This window comes from Artemia sp. Qi Xiang Cuo, chromosome 5 (genome assembly GCF_049724085.1).
Source record: "Artemia sp. Qi Xiang Cuo chromosome 5, ASM4972408v1, whole genome shotgun sequence".
Lineage (NCBI taxonomy): Eukaryota > Metazoa > Arthropoda > Branchiopoda > Anostraca > Artemiidae > Artemia > Artemia sp. Qi Xiang Cuo.
This window is the reverse complement of record NC_142798.1, coordinates 11,618,799-11,632,109: the sequence shown is the minus strand read 5'-3', so window position 1 is coordinate 11,632,109 and position 13,311 is coordinate 11,618,799. Positions and strand designations below refer to the sequence as shown.

Genomic DNA, 13,311 nt, shown 5'->3' with positions numbered 1-13,311 from the left:
TCTTCCTCACAAAAAAAAATCTTCCTTCACATCGAAAGTGTCACAAAATTTGTCATTTTTTCTGTGTCTTTTACTGTCATTTTTTCTTACCATGGTTTAGCGCATTCTCAAAATGTTCTACCCAGGTCTTTTTAACTCTTTCCTAATCCCTAATTGTGACCCTGTTCCTATATTTAACAGGGACAAGTCTGGATTGACTATTCCCTCTCACTTTATTAATATGCCAGTGCATTATTTTACTATTATGCCGTCTGGCTGCATCTTGCAGATCTTCGACAGTTTTATTCATGACCTCCACCTCAAACCTCCTTAGTTCATATTTTAATGCGTTCTCCACTTTCTTTGTATTTCCCTTATTTTCATATGATCCATCACTCAAATAATTATTGTTCAAGATCCTCTTCCTCTCTATTAAACATAAAGTATTTTCATGATTATTCCCAACTTTCTTCCCATAGACATCAGCGACTTCACAAACTATTTTCATAAGATTATTCCATTCTTCTTCTACATTGTCAAATTTTAAACTCTTCAGTTTAGTATTCAACTGTTTCTGGAAAGTTCATCTCAAATTCCCATCAGGAGCCTGTCAACGTGATAGCTTCTCGGAAGGTAGTTACTCTTCCTAAATTTCAGCTTTAAATTAACTCTAGACACTCGTAGATAGTAACCTTTGCTTTTGACATCAGCATCAGCTTTCCTATGTGTTCTAGTATTTTGTATTGATCCTGCCGGTCCTCGGTTTGCAATAACTTAATCAATAAGGTTAGCTGTCTTACCATCATGCGAATACCATGTTAACTTACGGGCTTTTTTATGACCAGATACTACTCGTATATTGATTATAATTAAATTGTTATACCTACAAAATTGCAGTAGTTTGTAACCATTATCCATAACCATTATATAGAATACCATCTATCCCTATTTCTACCGACTTTGGCGTTAAAATCTCCTAATAAGAACACCATATTTTTTTACCTGGGACCCTGTTCTTTTAGCTTTAAGTAAAATTCTTCTGATTCGCCATGATCTCCTTCGATCTGTCGTACAGGGGCATATACTATAATGACTGATACCTTGCGCTTTTTAGTCATAAAATGAGCGACTTGCATTCTATTATTAACACCCTCCCAACTTACACAAGACTTAGCAGCTTCCTTATTCACCATGAACCCTGCTCTCTTTCAGTGTAACCCATCCATCCTGCCTGAGTAAACAAATTCTATATCACCTAATTTCATGGTTCATACCCCCTGGGACATGAGTTTCTGAAACTCCTAATAGGTCCAGTTCGAAGTGACTGGATTCTTCAGTCAAAATTTCGATACGATAGGTATTTTTTTAAATTGTAACATTCCATGTTGCAATTTTCATATTCTTTGAATCATTGAATTTTTTTTGGCTTCATCAAAAAGAACCTAGTGATTTGAATTTTCAAAGATGTGGAGGTCCGAAGTAGAATCAAAATCATCATTTTTTTTTACATCTTAGAGATTTATCTATGAAAGTCTTGTGTTCATGCAGTTGCTCCCCTAGCTATTGAGGGGTCCTGCCAATGTAATACTTCCCAGATAAACACGGGAATCTGTAAATACAACTACCCAATGTAGGTTCAGTTATCCTTTTTACCCTTTCAAGAGTTGAAAAAACGTTCAACCTTTAGTTTATTTTTGAAAGAAACAGGGAGATTATGTTTCTTTAAAATTGTCCCAAGTTTGTCGCTGAGTTTCGGGATAAATGGTAGAGTGGGGAAGGTTTTGTTTTCAATTGGTGGGGTAACTAAACACAGGGGGATGGGTTCATTATTTTCTTGTTTTACCTTTTTCAATCCTCTATCTATGATTTTTTCAATAAATTTAATGGGGTAACCATTATATAATAAAACATCTTTGACATGATTTAATTCACATGCTACATGATCGTCTCGACTAAAGAGATTACAACCCCTCTTTTCAAAGAAGGAGGGTCGTTTGACAAGAAATGCAAATAACTATCATTGTGTGTGGGTTTCCTATAGATAGAAAATTTAAGAAGAATTCAAGGAGCTTACAGGGAGCATTTGAACAATGTTGTTTTTGTAATGTAGATATGGTAATTATAAATGGCACTCCTCAAAATACAAATTGTATTCATTAAACCCTAAATGACTGCTTCGCCATTATAGAGTTTAGGGAGTGGGATGGGGGTAGCTCCACTCTTATTTGTAGTAATCTCTGCTCATTTCAAGTTTTATTCTATTATACATTTCAAGTTTTATTCATTTTAGGTTTCGTTTAACCAATTCATAGTAATTTCTGCTCAACTTGAGTTTGATCTGATTTTTTAGGCTTATTTTACGTTTTAATATTGCACTTTACTTTACTTTGCAAAATACTTTTTTGGAAACATTTTTCTTAATTAATGTTCTAGAAAATGGTTTAGTTCTATACATTAGCTTTCATAATTTTGGCTTTTATAGTCTTACAACTTTGCATTTCTAGTTTTTTATAATTGATCCGGCTTTGTTGGCTGTATAGTTTAGTATTTTAGTTCTAAAATGTATAGTTGTGTGACATGTATAACATAAAATACTTTAATCTTATTTATATTGCAGGCATGCTGGTCAAGTAGGATATATAACGTGTAACATGAGGTCGGCATCAGAAGCATTAATAGGGGACACACTAGGTCAAAAAGATTGCAACATAATGCCGGTTACAACCATTAAACCTGCGAAACCAATGGTATTTGCTGGCATTTTCCCCATGGACCAATCAGAAACACCAGAGCTGCGAAGTGCCATTGAAAAATTGGTTCTAAATGACTCAAGTGTGTCAGTGACTATTGATTCAAGGTAAATTGACTATTATTAATTCTGTGGGTGTATTTTTGTAACTTTATTGATTTGATTTACATCTTTTAGACCCATCTTGCTGGGCGGGGGGGAGGTTGAGGGGAATTTTTGATTCTATTATTAAAATGCAAGATCCCGTGTCAGTACTTTTAGCTGTGCCGATGTCAGTTCTGTAGTCAGTCGGTAGTTATAAGTTCCTAGTTGTCAGTGATTAATTCACTTTGTTGGTAATCTTAATTCTTGTGCATTGTAATCTTGTGCAAAGACATATGCTTAAATTACACAAGATAGATAAAATGAAGACAATTACTAGAAAAGAATTCGTTAGATTTTGCAATTTCAGAGCTTGACATCCATTAAAGTTTAAGTTGATTAAATTTTATTTGATTAAACTAATGTAATATAATCGATTTGTTTGTTGATAGTTTAACTCCTAATGCATTAAATGCTAAGATATGTGCTCAAATTAAACAGGATAGATAAAATAAAGATAATGACTGACTAGAAAAGGAGTAATTGGATTCTATTGTGTTGGAAATTTATTTTGGTGTACATTAATGCTAAGAAATGTATTCAAACTAAAGAGTATAGATCAGAGGCAACGCTATAGCGTTGCCTACAGTAAAGGCCATACGGCTCCGATATTTTATTATTTATTGATTTGTTAATTTCTTTTCCAAGAGGCACTTCATATGAAAGGGGTCGTCGCATAAACTTTGGAGGGGGCTCTTTCGATTGGAAATCGAGAGTTCTAGTGCCCTTTTAAGAATCAAAAGTGACCGTAGGGCAACTAGACCCCCCCAACGGCTTTTTTTCTCGACTGCATCCAATAAAAGTTTTGAAAAAGCCATTTTGTTAAAAATAGTTCAAAGATAATATAAAAAAAAACTCCGGTGTCAACACAGCCCCCAAGGCCTGAGGGCAGGCGTTGTAAGTTATGCCCTGGAGGCATATATGGTTCTTATGTAAGGAATTCTTGTATAAACATCAGAGTGGGCTCATTTGATTGCAAATTGAAAGTGCTAGTTCCCTTTTTAAGAGTCTAAAGAGATCGAAGGGTAATCATCTTCCCACGCCCTTTTTTCCCAAATATATCCGATAACAATTTTGAGATAGCCATTTTATTAAAAATAGTTCATAGATCATATAAAAAACTCCGGTGTCGACACAACCCCCCAGGGACCGGGGGAAGGCATTGTAAGTTATGCCCTGGGGCATATATAGTTCTTATGGAAGGGATGTTCGTACTAACTTCAAAGAGCTCATTCGATTTGAAAATGAAAGTTCTATTTCACATTTTAAGCGTCAAAACAGATCGGAGGGCAACTAGACCCCCTCCCTCCACGCCTTTTTTCCTCAAACCCATCCGATAAGAACTTTGAGATAGCCATGTTTTTTAAAGTTCATAGATCATAACGAAAACTCCTGGGTCAACATAAACCCCCAGGCCAGAGGTCAGGCGTTGTAAGTTATGCTTTGGGGGAATATATGGTTCTTATGGAACGGACGCTCGTAAAAACTTCAGAGAGGACTCATTTGATTGAACATTGAAAGTTCTAGTTCACTTTTTAAGATTCAAAAGATATCCGAGGGCAACTACCCCCTCCCCCACACTTCTTTCCCCCAAACACGTCCGATAAAATTTTTGAGACAGCTATTTTGTTAAAAATAGTTCAAAGGTCAGATAAGAAAATCTCCGCTGTCGATACAACCCCTCAGAGCCCGGGGGCAGGCGTTCTAAGTTATGCCCTGGGGGCATGTATGGTTCTAATGAAAGGGATGCTAGTATAAACTTTGGAGAGGGCTCATTTGATTGGAAAGTGAAAGTTCTAGTTCACTTTTTAAGAGTCAAAAGATTGGAGGACAACTAGCCCTCCCACGCCCTTTTCCCCCCAAACCCATCCGCAACAAATTTTGATATAGTCTTTTTGTAAATAGTTAAGAAATTAGACAACAAAAACTCCATTGTCAACACAACCCCCTAGGGCCGGGGGGGGGGGTAGGCGTTGTAAGTGTTGACCTGGGGGCATATATGGTTCTTATGAAAGGGATACTCGTATAAACTTCAGAGAGGGCTCTTTTGATTCGAAGTTAAAGTTCTAGTTCATAATTTTGAAGAGTCAAAAGAGATCCAAGGGCAACTAGCCCCCTCCCCCCGCCCTCACACTCTTTATTCCCCAAACCCATCCGATAAAAAATTGACATAGGCATTTTGTTAAAAATAGTTCAAAGGTCAGATAAGAAAAACTGCTTTGTCAAGGCAACCCCAAAGAGCCCGGGGGCATGCGTTGTAAGTAATGTTTAGGGCGCATATATGGTTCTTATGGAGGGGATGTTCATATAAATTTTGGAGAGGTCTCATTTGATTTCAAATTGAAAGTTCTAGTTCACTTTTAAGAGTCAAAAGAGATTGGGGGCAACTACCCCCCCCCCCCCCCTTCACGACCTATTTTTCTCAAACCCATCCGATAAGAAATTTGAGAGTCATTTGAAAAAAAAGTGGTTCAAAGATCGTATAAGGAAAACTCCGGGGTCGACACAGTCTTTCAGGGGCCAGGGTAGGGTAGTTATGCCCGGGGGCATATATAGTTGTTATGGAAAGGATGCTTTTATAAACTTCACAGAGGGCTCATTTGGTTGGAAAATGAAAGTTATAGTTCAGTTTTTAACAGTCAAAACAGATCGAAGGGCAGCTAGTCCCCCCCCCCCCACGCCCTTTTTCCCCAAATTCATCCGAACAAAATTTTGAGATAGCCATTTTTTAAATTAGTTCAAAGGTCAGATAACAAAAACTCCGGTATCGACACAACCCCCCAGGGCCTGGGGGAAAGGTACTGTAAGTTATGTCCTGCGTATATGGTTCTTATGAGAGGGATGTTCGTATAAACTATGGAGAGGGCTCATTTTTTCGGAAATTAAAATTTCTGGTTCACTTTCTTAGAGTCAAAAGAGATCGGAGGGCAACTAGCTTCTCCACCCTCATCGCCTTTTTTCCCCTAACCCATCCGATAAAAATTTTGAGGTGTAAGTTTTGTTAAAAATAGTTCAAACAGCAAATATTAAAACTCCCCGGGCGACACAACCTCCCAGGGCCCTGGGACAGGCGTTTTAAGTTACGCCCTTGGGGCATATATGGTTCTTATAGAAGGGATGCTCGTATAAATGCAGAGAGGGCTCATTTGATTGGAAATTGAATGTTTTAGTTCAATTTTTGAGAGTCAAAAGAGATTGGAGCGCAACTAGCCCCCCACGCCCCCTTTCCTCAAATGCATCCGATAAAAATTTTGAGATAGCCATTTTGTTAAAAATCGTTGAAAAGTCAGATAACAAAATCTCAGGTGTTGACACAAGTAGAAATGACCCTATTGATCGTGACAGCACACCAAATATGGGCATAGAGTCCCTAGGGAGACCACGTGGTTAATGGGGTCAAGGTCAATCGATCTGTTGTTGTTTGGCCACGTGTAATGACATGAGGGGTGATTTACATAATCGCTGGGGGAATGTATTGATTCACGAAGGGGAATTAAGAAACAAACATGGCTTCTTTGTTGTTTGATTTCTAGCCTAGCCTAACCTGAGAAATTGATTTACATAATCGGCGGGGGAATGTTTTGATTCACGAAGGGGGAATTAAGAAACAAACATGGCTTCTTTGATCTTTAGGCGAACCTAACCTGAGAAATTGATTTACATAATCGGCGGGGGAATGTATTGATTCACGAAAGGGGAATTAAGAAACATTATGGTTTCTTTGATCTTTAGGCTAACCTAACCGGAGAAATTGATTTACATAATCTGCGGGGGAATTACTGGTTCACGAAAGAGGTATTAAGAAACAAACATTATGGCTTCTTTAATCTTAGGTCTGAGGGATAAACGTTCTTTAAGTCAGAGAGAAAAATTAATATTCTATTTTTAAATAGGGCTTCATTGATCTTTAGTGTCAGGAATTAGAAATGACATCACTTGTTATCTTGGAATTATGCGGGAGTCTAAAGAGATAGAAATTCTATTTTTAAATACGGCTTCACTGAGCTTTAAGTCAGAGAGATAAATTGATATTCTAATGAAACCTTAATAGTGTAGCTAGGAACATTTATGAGATAAAGAGATTAACGTAGGAAAGGGTTTCCTAGAAATTTGAAATGTGACAGCGCAGGGATGCCAAAAACAAAAGGAACACACAGAAATTACTTTTAGGGGATTATTTGGGTGAAACGGTTTTAAACATTTTAGGGAATTATTTCGGCGAAACAGTTAGAGATATTTTAAAAGATGATTTTAGAAAAGGTTTTAGAAGAGGTTTTGAGTGTGGTCGTTATAGTAAACAAGTTCTATTTAAACAGTGTCGTGAGGTCCTCTACCCCAACCCCCAAGGACTCCGATCCCCCTAACCCCACCCCCCAGGCAGCCCCCCGGCCCCAAAGGGCTCCCGGGCGCCCCAAGGACCACCCCCTCCCCCTTTCCACCTTTTTTTTTAAATAATTTTTGAATTTTTTTAACATGGCATTTTTTTAAACTTTTTTACGTATCTTAAAATGACATGAAATATGCTTAAGGCTCTACCAATCGTACTCTGTGCTTGTTCATAGACACGACATGGCTTTCACACTGGTACTCTGTGTGTAAGTTTCTGTGTGTGTGTAAGTTTTTGTGTGTGTGCAAGTTTTTGAGTGTGTAAGTTTTTGTGTGTGTGTGTGTGTAAGTTTGTGTGTGTGTGTAAGTTTTTGTGTGTGTGTAAGTTTTTTTGTTTGTGTGTGTATGTTTGTTTTTTTGTGGTTTTGTTTTGTGTGTGTGTAATTTTGTGTGTGTGTGTAAGTTTTTTCGTGTGTTTTAGTTTTTGTATGTGTGTAAGTTTTTGTGTGTGTGTAAGTTTTTACTTTATTGTAAGTTTTTTGTGTTTTTAAGTTTTTATGTGTGTTAAAGTTTTTGTGTGTGTGTGTATTTTTTTGTGTGTGTAAGTTTTTGTATGTGTGTAAGTTTTTTTGTGTGTGTGTGTGAGTTTCTGTATGTGTGTAAGTTTTTGTGTATGTGTGTAAGTTTTTTTGTCTGTGTAAGTTTTTTCTGCGTGTGTGTAATTTTTTGTCTGTGTGTAATTTTTTGTGTGTGTGTGTTAGTTTTTTTGTGTGAGTGTAATTTTTTTTTTGTGTGTTTAAGTTTTTTTGTGTGTGTAAGTTTTTTTTGTGTTTGTAAGTTTCTGTATGTGTGTAAGTTTTTGTGTATGTGTGTAAGTTTTTTTTTTGTCTGTGTAAGTTTTTTTTGTGTGTGTAATTTTTTGTGTGTTTGTAAGTTTGTGTGTGTGTTTAAGTTTTTGTTTGCGTGTAAGTTTTTGTGTGTGTAATTTTTTGTGTGTGTGTAATTTCTTTTGTGTTTTTTAGTTTGTGTGTGTGTGTGTTTGTGTGTATTTGTGTGTGTGTGTTTGTATGTGTATGTGTGTGTAAGTTTTTTTGTGTGTGTAAGTTTTTATGTGTGTGTACGTTTTTTCTTATGTGTGTGAAATTTTTTTGTGTGAGTGTGTAAGTTTTTGTGTGTGTGTTTAAGTTTTTTGTGTGTGTGTAAGTTTTTTTGTGTTTATGTAAGTTTTTTTGTGTGTGTAAGTTTTTATGTGTTTGTGTGTGTAAGTTTTTTTTTTGTGTGTGTGTAAGTTTTTTTGTGTTTATGTAAGTTTGTGTGTGTTTTTAAGTTTTTATTTGTGTGTATGTTTTTTTTGTGTGTGTGTATTTTTTTGTGTGTGTGTTAGTGTTTTTTTGTGTGTAAGTTTTTTTTTGTGTGTAATTTTTTTTGTGTGTTTAGTTTTCTGTTTGTTTGTTATTTTGTTTTTGTATGTGTATTTTTTTGTGTGTGTGTAAGTTTTTTTCTGTGTGTGTAAGTTTTTTTAAGTGTGTAAGTTTTTGTGTGTGTGTAAGTTTTTGTGTGTGTGTGTAAGTTTTGTGTGTGGGTGTCTAAGTTTTTTTGTGTCTGTAAGTTTTTGCGTGTGTGTATGTTTGTTTGTGTGTGTGTAATTTTTTATGGGTGTAAGTTTGTGTGTGTGTGTGTATTTTTCATTTTGTGTGGAGGTTTTTGTGTCTGTTTTATTGGTTTTGTGTGTGTAAGTGTATTTGTATCTTTATGTTTTTTGTGTCTGCAAGTTATTGTGTGTGTGTAAGTTTTTTTGTGTGTGTGTAATTTTTTGTGTGTGTAAGATTTTCTGTGTGTGTAAGTTTTTGTGTGTGTGTAACATTGTGTGTGTGTGTGTGTGTTAGTTTTTTTTTGTGTGTGTAAGTTTTTTTGTGTATGTGTAAGTTTTTGTGTGTGTATTTGTAAGTTTTTTGGGTGTGTGTAAGTTTTTTTATGTGTGTAAGTTTTTGTGTGTGTGTAAGTTTGTGTGTGTGTGTAATTTTTTGTTTGTTTGTAATTTTTTGTGTTTGTTTTATTTTTTTTTTTTGTTTGTTTTTTTTTATTTGTGTAAGTTTTAGTTTGTGTTATTTTTTGTGTGTGTGTGTATTTTTTTTTGTGTGTGTAAGTTGTTGTGTGTGTGTGTGTGTGTGTGTAAGTTTTTGTGTGTTTGTGATTGTTTTTGTATGTGTAATTTTTTTTGTGTGTGTGTATTTTTTTTTATTTTTGTAAGTTTTTGTGTGTGTGTGTTATTTTTTTTTTGTGTGTGTCAGTTTTTTTGTGTGTGAAATTTTTTGTGTCTGTGTAAGTTTTTGTGTGTGTTAGTTTTTGTGTGTGTGCAAGTTTTTGTGTGTGTGTAAGTTTTTGTGTGTGTGTGTGTGTGTAAGTTTTTGTGTGTGTAAGTTTTTGTGTGTGTGTAACTTTTTGTGTGTGTGTAAGTTTTTTAGTGTGAGTAAGTTTTTGTGTGTGTGTGTTAGTTTTTGTGTGTGTGTAAGTTTTTGTTTTTGTTTAAGTTTTTTTGTGTTTGTAATTTTTTTGTGAGTGTGGAAGTTTTTTTGTGTGTGTAAGTTTTTGTGTGTGTGTAAGTTTTTGTGTGTGTGTGTAAGTTTTGTGTGTGTGTGTAAGTTTTTTTTGTGTGTGTGTGTAATAAAAAATTATAAAAAATAAAAGACATAAAAAATTCAAAGTTCACTTCTAAATTTTTCCGTAGAAGATAGGAAAAGTTATACTATGATTGTGATTATTTTCCGTGAAGATAAAAAGTTTCACTTTAATTCTAAATTTTCTTAAATTCAGTTCCGACTTTTCTCAGAGATGAAAAATTTTAAAATTCTGTTCCAAATATTTTCCCGGAAGAAGAAATGTTCAACTTCGATTCTGAATTTTCTCAATGAAAAAGAAATAATATATTGATCAATTCTATTTTCCCAAAATAATATAAAAAGTTTCCACTTCAGTTCAGATTTTTCTCAAAGAGATGAAAAAATTTAAAATACTTTTCCAAATTTTCATAGAAGATAGAAAAGTTCAAGTTCTCTTCTGAATTTTACCAAAGAACACAATTCAATTCTAATTTCTCCAGAGAAAATAAAAAAGCTTCCACAGATTATTTTCCATGAAGATAAAAAGTTTCACTTTAATTCTAAATTTTCTTAAATTCAATTCCGGCCTTTCTCAAAGAGATGAAAAAATTTAAAGTTCTGTTCAAAATATTTTCCCGGAAGAAGAAAAGTTCAACTTCGATTCTGAATTTTCTCAATGAGAATGAAATAAGTTATTGATCAATTCTATTTTCCTAAAATAATATAAAATTTACCACTTCAATTCAGATTTTTCTCAAAGAGATGAAAAAATTTAAAATATTGTTCCAAATTTTTCTTAGAAGATAGAAAAGTTCAAGTTCTCTTCTGAATTTTACCAAAGAACATAATTCAATTCTAATTTTTCCAGAGAAAATGAAAAGCTTCCACGTCAGTTTGAAGTTCACCATGACATAAAAAATTTAAAGTTCAGTTCTAAATTTTTCCATAGAAGATAGGAAAAGTTATACTATGATTGTGATTATTTTCGATGAAGATAAAAAGTTTCACTTTAATTCTAAATTTTCTTAAATTCAGTTCAGGCTTTTCACATCGAGATGAAAAAATTTAAAGTTCTGTTCCAAATTTTTCATAGAAGATAGGAAAAGTTATACTTTGATCGTGAATATTCAAGTTCTCTTCTGAATTATACCAAAGAACATAATTCAATTCTAATTTCTCCAGAGAAAATAGAAAGCTTCCACTTCAGTTTTAAGTTCACCAAGACATACAAAATTTAAAGTTCAGTTCTAAATTTTTCCGTAGAAGATAGGAAAAATTATGCAACGATTGTGATTATTTTCTATGAAGATAAATAGTTTCACTTTAATTATAAATTTTCTTAAATTCAGTTCGGACTTTTCTCAAAGAGATGAAAAAATTTAAATTTCGTTTCCAAATATTTTCCCGGAAGAAGAAAAGTTCAACTTTGATTCTGAATTTTCTCAATGAAAATGAAATAAGTTATTGATCAATTCTATTTCCCCAAAATAATATAAAAAGTTTCCACTTCAGTTCAAATTTTTCTCAAAGAGAGGAACCAATTTTATATACTGTTCCAAATTTTTGGTAGAAGATAGAAAAGTTCAAGTTCTCTTCTGAATTTTACCAAAGAACACAATTCAATTCTAATTCCTCCAGAAAAAACAAAAAGCTTCCACTTCAGTTTTAATTTCACCAGGACATAAAAAATCTAAGGTTTAGTTCTAAATTTTTCCTTAGAAGATAGGAAAAGTTATACTATGACTGTGATTATTTTCTATGAAGATAAAAAGTTTTACTTTAATTCTAAATTTTCTTAAATTCAGTTCCGACCTTTCTCAAAGAGATGAAAAAATTTAAAGTTCTGTTCCAAATATTTTCACGGAAGAAGAAAAGTCCAACTTCGATTCTGAATTTTCTCAATTAAAATGAAATAAGTTATTGATCAATTCTATTTTCCCGAAATAATATAAAAATTTTCCACTTCAGTTCAGATTTTTCTCAAAGAGATGAAAAATTTAAAATACTATTCCAAATTTTTCATAGAATATAGAAAAGTTCAAGTTCTCTTCTTAATTTTACCAACAAACACAATTCAATTCTAATTTTTCCAGAGAAAATAAAAAGCTTCCACTTCAGTTTTAAGTTCACCAAGACATAAAAAATTTAAAGTTCTGTTCTAAGTTTTTCCGTAGAAGATAGGAAAATTATACTATGATTGTGATCATTTTCCATGAAGATAAAAAGTTTAATTTTATTTCTAAATTTTCTTAAATTCAATTCCGACCTTTCTCAAAGAGATGAAAAAATTTAAAATATTGTTCCAAATTTTTCATAGAAGATAGAAAAAGTTATACTTTGATTGTGAATATTCTTCATGAAGATATGGATCTCCACTTTAATTCTGAGTTTTCTCGAAGAAGTGTAAAATATACAAGTTCTCTTCTGAATTTTCATAGAGAAGAGAAAAAAAAAGTTAGCTCAATTCTGAAATTTACCAATGAAAATGAAAAAGCTTCCATTTCAGATCCTATTTTCTCAAAATCATAAAAAATTTAAAGTTCAATTCTACATTTTTCAATAGAAGATAGGAATGGCTATACTCTGATTGTGATTATTTACCATGAAGATTAAAAGTTTCACTTTATTTCTAATTTTTCTTAAATTCAGTTCACTCATCTAACCACCAAAAACAATAGGTTAGGTTAGGTTAGGTATAAATAAATATTAATAAATAATTATAAACTTTTCTCCTTTTTTAAGTTAGGTTAGGTTAGGTTAACTTATCATGAGCGCTCATGATAAGCTAACCTAACCAAACTTAAACAGGGTAAAAAGATTAAATTAGGTTAGGTTAGGCTACGTACGCGCGCGTACGTAGGCTAACCTAACCTAACTTAACCTAACCTAACTTAATCTAGCCTAACCTAACCTAATTTATTCTTTTTACCATGTTTAAGTTAGGTTAGCTTATCATGAGCGCTCATGATAAGTTAACCTAACCTAGCCTAACTTAAACATGGAGAAATGTTTCTAATTATTTATTAATATTTATTTTCACCTAACCTAACCTAACCTATTGTATTTGGTGGTTAGATGAATGAACTGAATTTAAGAAAAATTAGAAATAAAGTGAAACTTTTTATCTTCATGGTAAATAATCACAATCATAGTATAGCCATTCCTATCTTCTATGGAAAAACTTAAAATTGAACTTTAAATTTTTTATGACTTTGAGAAGTTAGGAACTGAAATGGAAGCTTTTTCATTTTCATTGGTAAATTTCAGAATTGAGCTAACTCTTTTTTCTCTTCTCTATGAAAATTCAGAAGAGAACTTGTACATTTTACACTTCTTCGAGAAAACTCAGAATTAAAGTGGAGATCCATATCTTCATGAAGAATATTCACAATCAAAGTATAACTTTTCCTATCTTCTATGAAAAATTTGGAACAATATTTTAAATTTTTTCATCTCTTTGAGAAAAATCTGAATTGAAGTGGAAAATTTTATATTATTTTAGGAAAATAGAATTGA

The 13,311-nt window shown here is 33.2% G+C and overlaps 1 protein-coding gene across 1 annotated transcript in view; it reads left to right on the top strand.

The window, feature by feature from the left end:
- Positions 1 to 13,311, top strand: part of LOC148951808 (translation factor waclaw, mitochondrial-like) — an 89,144-nt gene that overhangs the window by 30,429 nt on the left and 45,404 nt on the right. The window contains exon 3 of the mRNA XM_089089071.1: positions 2,597 to 2,836. Coding sequence (XP_088945197.1) covers positions 2,597 to 2,836 — 240 coding nt within the window. The remainder of the gene's footprint in view (positions 1 to 2,596; positions 2,837 to 13,311) is intronic.